Source organism: Mastigoproctus giganteus, chromosome 3 (genome assembly GCF_048544385.1).
Source record: "Mastigoproctus giganteus isolate SK-2022 chromosome 3, ASM4854438v1, whole genome shotgun sequence".
Lineage (NCBI taxonomy): Eukaryota > Metazoa > Arthropoda > Arachnida > Uropygi > Thelyphonidae > Mastigoproctus > Mastigoproctus giganteus.
In genome coordinates, this window is record NC_143577.1 from 59,906,289 (window position 1) to 59,921,733 (window position 15,445).

The 15,445-nt window shown below is 37.4% G+C and overlaps 1 protein-coding gene across 5 annotated transcripts in view; it reads right to left on the reverse strand.

Annotated features, from left to right (window-relative positions):
- The window catches only part of LOC150088045 (gamma-aminobutyric acid receptor subunit beta-like), an 863,205-nt gene that overhangs the window by 377,627 nt on the left and 470,133 nt on the right, over window positions 1–15,445 (reverse strand). For all 5 annotated transcript variants that reach the window (XM_090369305.1, XM_090369303.1, XM_090369307.1 and 2 more), the window contains exon 5: window positions 10,183–10,265. In XM_090369305.1, coding sequence (XP_090225431.1) covers window positions 10,183–10,265 — 83 coding nt within the window. The remainder of the gene's footprint in view (window positions 1–10,182; window positions 10,266–15,445) is intronic.

Below are 15,445 nucleotides of genomic sequence, written 5' to 3' on the forward strand. Positions count from 1 at the left end.
ATTTTAAAGAATTGCTAAGAAAGAAAGAAAAATATAAATTGTAAATAGGATATTGTGAATAATAACAATAATAATATCTTGGAAAAATCAAGCAGGGCGTGAGCGATCAACTACAAAGGATAAAGAATACTGAACCAAAAGAGGAAGAACATACCACCACCGAACCATAGGAGGACGAGCAAGAAGAAATACAACCCATAGTAGCTGAAGTGGAAAGAGCCGAGGTCATGATATCCAGAATGTAGGACGAGTGGAAGAAGGCCCTAACAGAATTCGAAGGAATGAACCCCACAAAAACTCACGTGATACTGAAGCAGAGGCCGAATAGAACCTTGTGGAGAATCACAAACCACCTCAATCGGCACATAATACCGCATTACTTCGACAGCAATGGTGCAACACTTGAGGCCATCCACACAGCCGTGTATTGTGCTGCGGTAGCAGCCACGAGGATTAATGGAAGAGAAACGAGAGACGAGCAGCAGAAAAACCGAAAACAGAAGGAACCACCAGCTAGAGAAAGAAGACTTCAGCAGAAGATAGAAGAATTAAGAGTCAAGATAGGCCAATTGACCCAGTACCAGTGGAGCAATAGGAGTAAGAAATTAATTGGAAAAGTGATGAGCATCCTCAAGAGATGACAGCCTCCACACCAAACATGAGACAGGGAAAAAAAATTAGAGAATAGGAGAGAGTACTTGGACACATTGAAGCAGAACCGCCTTGTACTCAGCAAGAGACTACGCCGATATAAAGAGAGCTCCCAGAGGAAGAAAATAAACAACCGAAACTTCGATGAGGACCAAAGAAGCTTCTACAGATGTCTCGGAGACGACGAGAAAGAAGGGAACGGACCACCCGAACAGAAGACGATTGAGGAATTCTGGGGAAACATATGGAGCAAGGAAGTAAGACATAACAGCCGAGCTCACTGGATAGAACGCAAGAAAACCAAGGACGTACAAGATATGAGAGTGTGGGAGATTCGGGAAGAAGTAAAACAGACGATCAAGAACTCTCACAACTGGCCAACTCCAGGAATAGATAACCTCCACAACTACTGGTACAAGAAGATCACTAGCACACACAAGCACATGGCAGAGCAGTTCACCCGAATGATAAGGCACCCAGTGACAATCCCGAAGTTCACCCGAATGATAAAGCACCCAGTGACAATCCTGAAGTTCACCCGAATGATAAGGCACCCAGTGACAATCTCACTCTAGGAATCACACATCTGAAGCCTAAAGACGAAGATACAAGAATCCTGGTGAAATACAGGCCAATCACCTGCCTTCCAACAATGTACAAGATCCTGACCAGCTACGTAACCAGGAAGATATCAGACCACTTGAAGAGCCAGAACATAATGGCTGAACAGCAGAAAAGATGCAAGCCGCTGAGCAAAGGGTGCAAGGAGCAATTAACCAAAAGTACCGCGGTTATGAAGCAAAGCTACAAGAAGCGCTGCAACATATGCACAGTCTACATTGATTACCTCAAGGCCTTAGACTCCGTGCCTCATAGCTGGCTAACAGAGGCGTGGAACATCTACATAGTCAATCCGATAGTGACAAACTTCCTATGAGAAACGATGGCGAAATGGAGTACCGCCATTAAGGTCGAAAACATCACAACCAGGCCGATTCCCATGAGGAGAGGAGTCTTTCAGGGAGATGCCCTGAGCCCATTGTAGTTCTGCCTAGCACTTAACCAGCTATCCACCATGCTCAAGAGTAGCAAGTATCGATATAACCTCAAAGAAGGAAGGAAGAACCTGTACAACCTGACCCACCTGATGTACATGGATGACATCAAGCTCTACGCGGGAACCGAGAGGCACCTCCAACAACTACTCCAAATCACCAAAAAATTAAGCAATGATATTAGGATGGAATTTGGTCTAGACAAATGCAAGACTCACGGATTGGACTAAAGAAAATTAGTCAACCGAAAATACCAGATGCAGACTGGTAAAGAGATCGAAGCCATGGCAGAGGGAAAGGCCTACACAAATACTTGGGGATGATGCCGGATGAGCAGTTACAGCACAAGCCTGCGTGACCGAAAAATACCACCAGAGACTCAGAAGCCTGCTGAAAGCAAAGCTGAAAACGGAAGTAACACAGTTAAAGCCATAAACACCTATGCAGTCCCACTGCTAACATACTCCTTCGCTGCCATAGATGAATTCGCTGTCATTTTATCCTCCAGCTCGGTGACATCACCGAGCTGGAGGATAAAATGAGAAAGACAAGGACAATGATGACCAAAAGCCGCCAACACCACCCGAAATCTGTCGTGGAGAGACTGAGAATTGCCCCGAAAGAAGGGGCCTGTAGACCTCATTGAGCAACCGAAGACAGCGATAGTTAACCTGAAAATGTACTTTCAGATATTACACAGCAGCACTCCAGCTGGCCATAAAGAAGATAGACAAGCAGTATAACCCACTCAACCTAAACGAGGAGTCCCCCCTCAACCAGGAGACAAACGAATCTAGAAAGATGGGCAGTGAAGACACTCCATGATAGACACGATCACATAGATCAAATTGCTTCCAATGCATGGTTCACGAGCAGTACGCTCTTCCCCGAGACAAAAGGATTCATGTTCTCCATCCAAGACTAGGTAATCAACACCAGGAACTACAGAAAATACATCGCCAAGGAGCCCGGAGTGTCCGATGACACATGTCGACGATGCCACCTGTCCTCAGAAACGATCCAACACATAACCGCGAGATGCAAGCTGATCACCCAGACTGAATACACTCATAGACGTGACCAAGTAGCCAGGATAATACATCAGAAACTAGCAAGGAAATACCAGTTGTTCGAAGAAAGTGTACCGTACTACGAGTACGAACCCGAGACTGTACTGGGACCGTGCCATAATAACGGATAGGACAATCCCGCACAACAGACCGGTCATAACCTTTGTGGACAAAAAGGAAAAGGCTACCTATCTGATTGACATAGGGGTCCCCAACACTGGGAACCTGCAGAAAACCTATTGGGGAAAAAATCAGGAAGTACACGAACCTAGGACAGGAGATCAAAGAGGTGTGGCATATGAAACAAGTAACGACCATCCTGATTATCGTATCAACCACAAGTATGATGCCAAATACCCTACATAACAGCCTAGCAGCAATACGTCTCCCTGCAAACACCTACAAGAAACTTCAGAAAGTCGCAATCCTGAACACCTGTAGGATAGTCAGAGTTCCTCGACCAACAGTAACACTAGGCATTTTATTATTATTATTTTTTTATTTTATTAATAACAAGATACACAACAGGTAACCATTAACGTTGTATCTGAGATCAGAACAATAAGCATAATAACAATAATATGAAATCCAACAGGAAGATAGGCATTAATATAGATTCAAACATTAAAATCATATGAACAAAAGAGGATTGCATTAAGTTAAGTTACCAGTAAAACAAGTAATAATTAATCAGTTAGAGAATAGAAAAATAATAAAATACATAATAATAATAAACTACAATAATTAAATGAGAGCTAGTCATTTGGCATTTGAAGTGAAGAGGCAAACTTGTGGATGGAGTTCATCAGTGACTGGGAGTTGTCAAAGAAGTCAATGAGAGAGACATTTGCTGATTCTGTTCAGTGGACTGAACTTCATAAAATCCGTGGTGGCAGAGTCAAGGCGAAACGGTGTAAGATTCCTGACTTGTCTACAAGGAGCATTGAAGTTTATTTTACTCAGGATATCAGATGCTTCATAAGTTCCAGTGATTACTTTGGCTAGAAGGGTGATGGCAGCAGTAACTCTTCTGGTGCACAGAGGTCTCAGATGAAAGTAATCACATAGCGATTCATAATACACTGAGTGATAGAATAGAGGATTGCGGTACCTAAGGTAACGGACAAAATGTTTTTGGACTGCTTCAATTTTGTTAGCTAAAGTCTTTGTGTGCGGATTCCAGATGGGTGAACTGAATTCAAGGGAGATCTATAGTTTTATAAAGGATGACAGCATATCTGTAGTTTTTGAATTTGTATGTATTCCGTTTGATGAATCCCACTGTTTTGAATGATTTGCTGGTGATTTTAAGGACATGAGCATCGAATTTAGCACTGCTGGAGAAGAGAATCCCCAAGTCGTTAACTTGGTCACACCTTTCGATGATCACAGAGTTAATATTGTACTCCGTATTTATTAGTTGTGGAGATCTGCCGGATGAGAAAGAGATTACTTTGCACTTCGAGGGGTTAGCAGACAAGTCATTCAGAGATAGACACAGAGAATTTATTGAAAGCACATTGAAGCTGTTGAGAATCGGTGATCTCCTTCCCTGCTGAGTAGATCTTAAGATCATCTGCATAGAGAGCAACTTGAACATTGGAGGTGTAGATGAACGAAAGAAGATCATTTACGAAAACAATGAAAAGAATGGGACCTAAGGGGGAACCTTGTGGTACTCCACTTAGTGGTATAAAACAGTCTGAGTTCACTTGATTGATGATAACGCTCAAGGAACGATGCGTAATATAGCTGCGTAGCTATGAGAGCAAAGGGTCACGGATACCATATAGCTTAAATTTTTACAGGAGTTGTTCGTGTGGGACTTTATCAAATGCCTTAGATATGTCTGTGTAGACTACATCAACTTGAACGTGGTTATCAAGAGCTTTAGAGGTGTACTGCCAGAAAGGAAGTAAATTTGTGACTTGTGACTTCTGACTTGCCACTGCAGAAACCATGTTGATTCTGATCGATGAAAGGCCTGAAGAATTCGAAGAGATGTTTGTGTACTGCTGTGTCGAAGAGTTTAGCCAGGCTGTTTTGCAAGGTTATAGGTCTGTAATCAGTTACATCATTTTTAACATAACAACAACCACCCTGTGTACTTGGTAGCAATATCCGTGATGAGGTGGAACCCCAAATCAGGGAGAAATAATATAAGAGCAATGATAATAATAATATTAATAATAATCACAGAGAGAGAGAGAGAGAGAGAGAGAGAGAGAGAGAGAGAGAGAGAGAGAGCACAAGTCAAAAGCTTTTTAGGGAGTGTTCCCTAAGAACAAAGATAGAAATAACAATATAAAACTTAAGAGTTCTAAAATTAAATATTTTGTATGTTAAATGAACAAGGAGCTTTATTGCAATTTCATGTGGTTGATCACAAAAAATTAAATAAATAAAACCTCAAAATCAAGCAAAAAATAAAAGAAATAATTTTTATTTAGTCAAAAGATAGTAAAAATAACTAATTACAATATTTCTATCTGTATTTATTTAGGGATTTCAGCTGTCTGGATTTGCTAAAAATCCAAGTGATTTTCATAAACTTTTGTATTTTTTAACAAAATAGAAAACAGTGTTTTATTTTAAAGAAAAACAAACACACTCTTTTCTATTGACATAGAATATACTACATATCAAATCTTGCTAATTCAAAATTTAATATATTCAAACAATAAAGTTTCTGCTCAATGATTTTCGATAGTTTATGAAACTTCCTGCATCTCAGTTCAGGGATACCATTTGCCAACTGAATTAGTCAGTATGCTTACACTTTCTAATCGCAATAATGAACATCTTGGCGAGTTTAAGCAGAGCTATCTATTATTTCGTAAGCATCATCATTGGATAAAGGTGGAATATTGAAACTGTTCAGGTCAGTTATGTGTTAGTGTAAACTGAAGCTCTAGGCAAGCTCCTATGAGCGTGCTCCATTGTACAAACAAACGGGACCAGTCATGGAGGAATGATGGTAAACATTTTCAATTGCTTGCCTTTAGAAAGCAATTCCTGTTCATCACGAGATATGACGATTTACAGATACACAGCTAATAATTATTGCTAAATGAACGTTATTTGGGGATCAATAAACAACGAGATAATTTTAAAACAATTGCAAAAGTTCGACTATTTAAATACACCAGTGTTTTAAAGTACTCAATATATATTTTGCGGTATTATGTATTAAAATACTTAACAAAATAATAAAATATTACGTACATGTTTTTTTCGCTTTAAAATCATTGTGCGTGTGTAAGAGTATCTTATAGGAATTAACAGTACTGACTTTAAAAAGAAATGACCATGTATTTTAATAGATTATAATCGTGAGATCCGAAATTTGAGGTCCAGTTCTGCATAATACATCCACTTCTGTGGCCATAATGCACCTCCCAAAGTTTTTGCATTTTACTCTGATCCAAGCCCGAGGCGGGATTCAAACCTGCGACCTTTGGGTTGCCAGGCAGGCACTTGGCCAGCCACCTGGCTAGCCCCGTCGGCCTGCATAATGCATGCACCTGATAGGGAGTATAGTAATCTTTAATCGTACGGTATTTTACAGTCAAATAATTCACAAGGGTTCTCATACTATTTACAAGGCTTGCAGTAAAAATTAATAATCAACAAATACAAAATCAGGTCACATAGGGGAGTTCAATATGTTCAACTTTATCTCTTTAAAGGTTCACAGATATGTTTAATTCGATTCAGAGACGAGAATTTGGCAGGAATTAACGGCCTCCGTAGGCGAGTGGCCAGGAGTGGGAATGCAGTAGCACACGCTCTTTGAGTAGACCGGGGTTCAAGCCTCTGACTGCTGAATACGGTCGATCTGCCAACCCGCACTGGACCAGCGTGGCAGATTATGGTCCATTTCCCTCAGCATGAATTGTTGAGGAGGCTTCCATTATGCAGTGGGTTGGTAATGGCTGCAATTCACCTTTTTTTTTTTTCAGGAAGGGCTACTCTCAAATTTGAAAGAATTTGACTGGCTGGCTCTAAGCAGAGAAATCATCATCAATCAAAATGAATGCAGTGCTCTGGGGCTTCTGAAAATCTTCAAAGCCTGAAGATCGGTAGGACCGTTCACGATGGCTCCTTCAGACGACCAAATACAGACAAATAATATCTGATATTCCTCCCTGGTGTCTAAGATGTGGTGCTCCTGGCCATATGGTAGATACTGTATTTTGGTGATGAATGCACTGCGGAGGTCGTCATAAAGCTGGCAATCATTCATGAGGTGCTGCCAGCTCTCCAGCCCCCCGCAGGTGCAGGTGGGATCTTCATGTATTCCGAGTAGGGATAGCTTTGCATTCAGAGCTCCATGTCCTGTCAGAAGGTATGTTACTTGTAGGCCCAGGGAGAACCAGGGTGGGGAGTTCGGAAAAACCCGGCTATACGGCCCATTTTACTATCCTCGAGGACTTTAATGTTATTATGGAGAAGAGACGTCGAATTATTTTTTGAAGAAACAGAATGGTGCCGCAGTTAGCGACAGATTCTATCAAATGGTCTAATAGCGATTATTTTGCTGTCATAGTGTGCGTGCTTATAAGAATTTAATTGGTAGATAATTTATAGTTAAATCGTCCGATTATGACTCTTCTTCTTCATCGTAAATAAATTCCGCTATGTTTCAGTTTATCAAATAGTTTGGTGTGAGTAAACATCTTTCCCACTTGAAGAGGGGAAGTTGGTTATTATTTGATATGGGAGTAGCAGTTTTAAAGGAGGATTCATCTTGCTGTTTTACAAATCATTCATTTCGAGCTGAGCATGAAAGGAATGCTTTTAATTTTAAAAAAATAAGCATATCTGACATACTTATTTTTACGTTTGGACAAATATTTATGGTTAGACTTGAATAACTGATTCCCTATTCCTAATAGTAAGAGCATGGACATAGCTTGAAGAAAATATAAACGTTCCAGACGCGCAAATATTAGCACTGTTATGAGTAAAATCCTGTACCAATTACAGAGCAATTATTTCCAATTTGTGATATTTCTGTTTATCAGAGGGAAGGAAGTTTAAGATACTGCACAAGAATTAATCATAAGCCTAAAAGTTCAACTTTGGGAATTCAGTCTTCAAAAATTCCAACTAAACATATAACTGAATTAAGCAGCGTACCAATAATTCCTTTGCCTGAGAAAAAAAAAAAGTAGGCAACAACATCTGTTTGGATTTCTCTGAAAAAAAGTATAAAGAAAAAAAATGTAGAAACAATAAAGGAAATGATATTAAGAAGAGAATGAAAAGAACAGGGGAGGTTAACAATGATTGAAAGAAAGGATGCGTGAATATGGTTCCACGTATGATACTAAATGCACTTTTTGGGACCTCGCAGTAGTACAGTAGATATAATCCTGTTAATGATGCATGGAATTTTTATGGTACTTTTTCACAACATGGCTGAGTTAGTTGGTGTCTAAGGGGGGGTCGCGTGTTTCTTCCGAAAACTCTGACATTTCTTCCACCAAAGAGGTAAATTGAGCACCAATTTATAGGCGCAATACCCTGACGCTTCATACCCTTAGTTTCTTTGGAGCTTAACACACACATTTTTTTGTAAAAGAGTAATAGAACACGAAGCGAATAGAATGGAAAGTAGTTGTTACTATTTGTAAACTGATTATTAGAGTTTAGTTAGCTCTATCTATGAAATGTGAATGGGGCATTTTTCTCGCAAAAGCTCTCCTGACATCATAAGGAGATATTCCAAAATATGTCGTGATATTCATATTTTTCAATAAAAAATTAATAATTAAAAAAGTGTTCATGAATCGACATCAAACATTAAATATTTTCAACAGTTATCTTCTACAAAAATGACACTATTTTTTTTCCTCTTAGGTATGGCATCCCTCAACTATAGTAATTAAAGTTACGAAATGTTATGTATTTTATAAATATCAAAGCCTCTTCGGTGGTTTTATGTCAAATAACTAATTTCCCAAAATAATTAATATATATATATTTTTTTTTGTTTTGGGAATTGCTTTGGGTAATCCTGTATATAAAGTGTTAGGACATACCGAAAGAGAGAAATATGCGCAAACAAATCTGAAATTATTGCGGAAATATTTTTTTCTAGTTTGATTAAATAAGATAACGTCCCAACCCAAACCAGTATGCTATCTGAAAAGATCAGCTTAATTGCAAGAGGATTTAGAAATTCGAATTGAATGATATAACAAAGCTGATTATATATCTTATAACTTCAAATATTAATCATCTACGAGTTGATGAAATTTAACAGATGTTAGAAATTGTCTTAGTATTTTGTTCGTTGTAAATCATGAAAACTTTCTAAAGGAAACTCCAAATGCTTACAATATTACATCCAATAAACGCGAAACATCATTATTGGCAAAATACTCGAACCACTGCAACCAATTCAAACAGTTGCTAAGTTATCTAAGATTCCTTCAACTCTGAATATTTTGATTCTCCACCTCGCCGATTACAAAGCTCTCGATGACAACTGCCACTTTCACAACCCCAAATTTGAAACGCTCTTCCCGGCTACAAATTCAATTAAGGAGTTACGCTCGCCGTAATTATAAGTCTATATCCAGTGGGATTTTGTTTGGTGTTTAAGTCACTTAGATCCTCCGTGCTGATAACAGCAGTGGAGCGAACACGAACCCATTAGGAACCAGTACCTAAACCTCTTTAATAGTAGAGAAATTTAATCTTAGTTCATCTTAATTAACTAAAATGCCATTGGATCCATATTAATTTAAATTTAGCATATTCAGTCAAGAATAAGACTTAACATGTTCCAGATGGGCTCATTTCCTGACTATCAGTTATTTCGTATTATTTTAATAATAATATATTTAGATTCAAGTCGAAGTACTGATTAAAGAATCTATCGCAATATTTAAATTAATTTCCTATTTCTTATTTAAAAAATAAAACTGTTTTCGTAACTGAATGAGAAAGGAATAAAGCAGTATATGCAGTAATAAGTTATTCGCTTCGTTTCAAAAGAATACATCAATACATTTATTTGGATAAGTTAGAGTTAGTTGAAACTCAAACGTGCAGAAGAATCATGGATGCGTTTAATTGATGGCAGAATGTAATGTAAAAACTGGAACAAGTGAACACACAAACGCTGTACGTATGTGAGTGCGTGCTTTCTTAGGTAATTTTAAGGTAATGTTCGCAAATCAATAATAGTTCTATATTAATGTGATATCTTAAAATATAAAAATAAACTTTTCCTTGCCTGATACCTTGATTTCATTGGTTTTTGTGTTCTTTGAATTTTCAAAGAACACAAAAGTTCCCCCCGTTGTTCAAATGTAAGACTTTAAAATGATATGTAATATAAACTGATGAAGTTAATTATAAGTAAAGCTATTAGAAAATAAATTGGTACTTACAGCTTTCTATTTCTAATCTACATACTTGTCTGTCCATAGGAAAATATTGTAGATCCATAGGACAGCCGGCTGTTACTGTCAGTCTGAAAGATAGGAAAATAACAAAGCATGTTTAACATATTGAGCGTAAGTGGCTTGCTGAATATTCTTTCATTCAAAAAAATACAATACTACTTTAATAATAATACTTATTTTATTAATGTCTATAGCAATACGTACTGAATTTAAAAGATTATTCTTGGCTAAGCTAAATGCTTCAGAGTATGAAGCAGTTTGTTCATACATGGGTTAATGCACACACATCATCGTTTTAAATATATCTCATATTTATGAGATATATTTAAAACTATGCATTATGAAATCTTTGTAATCGTTGTGGAAATCCTATTCCTAATTAGAGAAATTAGTAGTTTGTAAGATTACTGATTTACTAGTTTAATTAACTGATTCCCTATTGGTAAGAAATTCTAAAAGCGGTTGAAGATCATTCGTTAGCTGTCCTGTTCCCTCTAATTCTTACACCTTTCACCCACATTATTTATGGTACCGACTGCTTATGTAGTAGTAGTGGCACTTGATGCAAGAAAGCAAGTGTAGGAGCTTATGCAGCATCAGCCAAAAAAAAAAAAAAAAAAAAAATCACACCATACCCTCCAATTGCCTGTCCAGTTCCTCCTTAAATTTATTCAACCTATCAACTTCCACAACGACAGATGGAAGTTTGTTCCAGCAATTAACCACCCGCTGGCTAAAGGCAAATTTCCGCACATCTATTCTACATCTATCCTTTCTTAATTTGAACTTATGTCCCCGTAGGTTCGTATTCTGAACAAGTGGGAGGATCCCATCAGAATTCAGTGTGCTCAACCCATTCAAGGCCTTATAGACCTCAATCAGATCACCGCGCAGGTGCCTAGTCTCCAGCCATTGCAATTTGCAGAACTTAAGCCTCTCTTGGTAAGAGGATCCCTTCATTCCCCTCACCAATCGTGTTGCTCTTCTCTGTACACGCTCAAGCAAATCTACATCCTTCCTAAAATGAGGCCTCCAGACCTGTACGCAGTACTCAAGGCGTGGCCTGACCATTGCCTTATACAGAGGGACAATGACCTCCTTTTCCCTGTAAGCAGGGCGTTTCTTATACCAACATTTTGTTGATGAGAATGGTTGGAATTGTAGCGTGAATGCGTGGCAGAATAACTGGTGAATGACCTTAACCCGCCTATTGAAATACTCTGCTATAACTTTATTTTTCGCGGAAAATGGAATACATGTTAAATTCCTAAAAGGGGTAATAATATTCAGATAAAATATAATCTTAGTATACATAAGTGTTCTTTTTTTGTGATATCGCGGCTCCTATTAAATATTGGTATATCAAGTGTTTGGAGTGGGGAGGAAGCTCAGCTTTGGAAGCAATATCTTATTAAAAGTACTAACTATGCGTGGTCCTTATTAACTGTTGATTAATCGAATTAAATTAACTCTTTTTACCACATGCAAATTTTCTGCTAACTGCATGTCAAAAAGTTTCCACACCCATGCACATATTTTTTGGGAATTCACAATAGCTGATGCTCCCCCTGACGGAGTGGTTATTATGGTTCCCCAACGCCATCTTTTGTGTTATTTTTTTTCTTGTGATAAGTGCTCGTATTTGTTTTAGGGAACAAAGCATGGGAGGATGCAGACCTTTCATAATTCAGGCTGCAGTTGCGCCTATTCTAGCATGTTTATATGCAGTTGAAGTTCTTTGGATCGACTCTTGCTGGATAATTTAATTTTATTTTTTATATTCTCTAGTTTATTTAACTATAGCTTGGTTGTAGTTAGCGGTAGCACGTTACAAACATAACTTGTAGCAGTCAGCAGCAAATCGTACGTTGTAAAATAAAAATATTAAATTAATTTAGTTAATCATAAAAAAATACATTATAAATTTGTTTCTACTCTTAAGATATACTGAGAAATTTCTTATTCTGTTTGTTAACCACGTCAAATTTCATGTCTTGTATAGACAAATCGGAGAAGCATCTTAATCGGAATTCCTGCTAACTTGTTCATCTGCAGACTAGAAGAATAAGATGCTCAGGTGTATATATGTGAGAGTAGGTATGTATTTGTCCAAGAATATATATTAATATAATATATCGGTGAAATAGAAAGGATTCTGCACCGAAGCTCCCTATTTTATAATGTATTGCCTAATTAATAAACTACTATTGACTAACGCAACTTCAGTATAGTAATATAACAGTAATACATTAATACAGAGTGAAAATTATATTACTGATATATAGCAGTAATACAATTTATACTCTGCTCTATTTCATTGCTAGACGTTTCGCATTATTTAACAACGGTATGCCTTTCTAAAGAGAAAGACATACTGTAAACTAAAAGTATTGCCGTGCGACTTACTTCCGTAATATGTTTTATGCGATTATCCATGATTATTATACATAAGTTTACTTCCTTTGATGACATTATGGATACAGGCAATCAGAAGTCAGTTTCAAGTTTTACATTCTCCATCATGATCTGATGATGACACGAGAAATCTGTCGCTTATAATTGAGGATCAATATTCTGCTCCTGAATATATGTTAACAAGAAAAACCTTTGTATTCCGAGAGAGAGAGAGGGTGAGCAGGGGAGAGGTAGGAGGTTGCCCTCAGATAGTGAGACTCTCCAATTGAAATTTGGTATTTGTCCCTATTATCAGCGATCTTAGGTATCATTTTGTAATTGGCTTGGTGACTTACACGTTGAAATAGAGGATAGGATGGATCAGTAATCAGTTGAGGTTCATGATTATTAATTTCCGGAAGTAATTTCTAAGTGATATCCATTGGAGAAGCCATTATTATACATAAACCGTAGTGTTCACGTGTCTATTATTAGGTATATTTTACAACAGATTATTTTTTCTTGATGCTTAAAGGAGTTAAATTTATCAGTTATTAACGAAACGTGTGTGTGTGTGTTGTCAAGGCGCTAAAAGCAACTTAGGCTATGAACGACAGAATATTGTATCTATAAATAGCATGTATTCTATGGTCGATTCGCATGTTTGTTGGATGAAAAGCACAAGTTTACCGGAGGAAAAACCAGTCTGCGCTCACCTCAGACTGTCTAACTCAGCCACGTTCAGAAAAAAAAATCCTATAAAACTTCTTCGAGTCATTGACGAGATTCAAAGCCGGGCGCTTACCACTGGGTGTTGAAAGGACGGTAGTTATATTCACTGTGCTACCCCCCGATAGCATTAGAGAAACAACATACGATGTAATGCTGACCAATTTTTTACCTAGTTTCTGAAAACCGTTGTATCAAAACAAATTATAACGTGTATACCAATATATTTTGGTATATTTCTTATCAAATTGCGAAACATGAAATTCTCGAAGATGGTACGACGTTTACAAATGTGTCAATTTTGGAGAATCCGAATTCCAAGCCAAGCTCATGCTGGATCATTATGCTTTGTGGTATAAAATATTATCTTAATTTGTATGCCGAATTAATTCGCTTATTTGATTTTGCTTTTCCGCTTGTGGTGGTACCAACAGTAAAAGTAATGCAGCATAGTACTCGCATAGGTATACTCCTAAGAACGCACAACATCGTTAATATCCGTGCTACAAATTCGTAGAAATATATGGTTGCCACACTAAAGATATCTCAGGTCATGTGAAGTAGATTACAGAGATGCAGAAAGTATATTTTGCCATTATCCAGAATCCGTTATCCGTTATTTCTAATATCCTGGCACCTTAGAAGGGACCTGATTGAGGTTTATAAAGTTCTGTAAAGGGTTAGTAAATTGAATGAAGGCAACATTTTCTTTTATAAAGAATTCCAGTACTAGGTGACCATACATTCAAATTACAGGGAAAATAAAGTTTAGACTAGATTGTAGTAAGTTTTCTCTTAGCGAAAGCTACTGGAACAAGTTGCTTCCGCAGGTAGTTGAGGCTGATAGTTTGAAAAAATTCAAAGGTCAATGGATAGTTACCTATGTGAGGAGAGAAGTGCATAATTTGTATTTTCTTATCTACTTTTTAGTTCTGTTTCTTTTTTTGTTTTGCCAGTGCAGCACACGTCTGTGGCTTCCATGCACTATATCGCTAATACTTGAATATAACACTACATTCTGGAACAATGCAGTGTTGACCATTTCGATTGCTGAAATGTTTAGCAAAATGTTGTCCTTCAGGTCCACGATGTCATGAGGTTTAGTTTTTCCTTTTCCTCTTTAGTGCACCTCACAAAAAAAGTCTGGAGGAGTCTTAGTTCTCAATAAGGAGTCTTAAAAAGTCTGGAGGAGTCCAGCAAGCTGAGCAGCTACAGTGGTATGCAGGTCACGTTGCAAGTTTTAGAGGTTGAAACGTTGTGTTCAGATGTCTGGATATTAACCGCCGAATAATTTTAATGATCTAATTTTAAGCTGGGTCTATCTCACATGGTCTAGTGTTCAGTGTGTTTTTATATGCTTGTAATCATATCCATAGGAATATATATGTCCTCCTTGAGGGTACAGTGGATTCCCTTCGGCGACTGAAGGAATTTCTAAAGGCTGCTTCAGTCGAAGCTATAGTAGGTGATTTCAGGCCGCGTGAGTTTTTCCTGGTTTTCCAGCCCGCAAAAAATGCAAATCGGACCATGAACAAATATCCTACAGACATAATACACTTGTACGGATATATGTTACACTTGGGAGTCATCAGCATAATAATTTATTTATTTTTCTGTAGGATACATTAACGAATTCATTGGTTTCCTACTAAGTGGTACACCCAATACAAAGAAATTTAGGTTGTGATTAAATTTATGCAGCGTATGTATTCTGGATAGTATTCTAATATTAGACACTTCAAGAGAAGAATATCGTCTCTGAAAAGGTTATGAACAATTAAGAATTGGTATAATTTGATTTTTCTCTCCTCCTGAATCATCCGCTAATACAGTATATGTAATAATTTTAATTTTTACCCAGTCTAGAAGAATTTAATGTAACAAGAAAGTGGCCTGTTTAGCAAAATATATGTCCGGTTCTAGTTATTATGAATATATCGAAAAATGCGAACACTCAGGTTGCTCTTAATAAGTAGTATTTTATCTCTACGTTATTTTAAGATGGTCTTTCTCAATTCTAATGCGTTCGAAATTTCCTTTCCAAATTGATAGAAGAATTCATGTCTTTCAGTAGATCTGATTATGCCCATTACGTTCCATGACTCGTTCATTAAACGATTTTTTA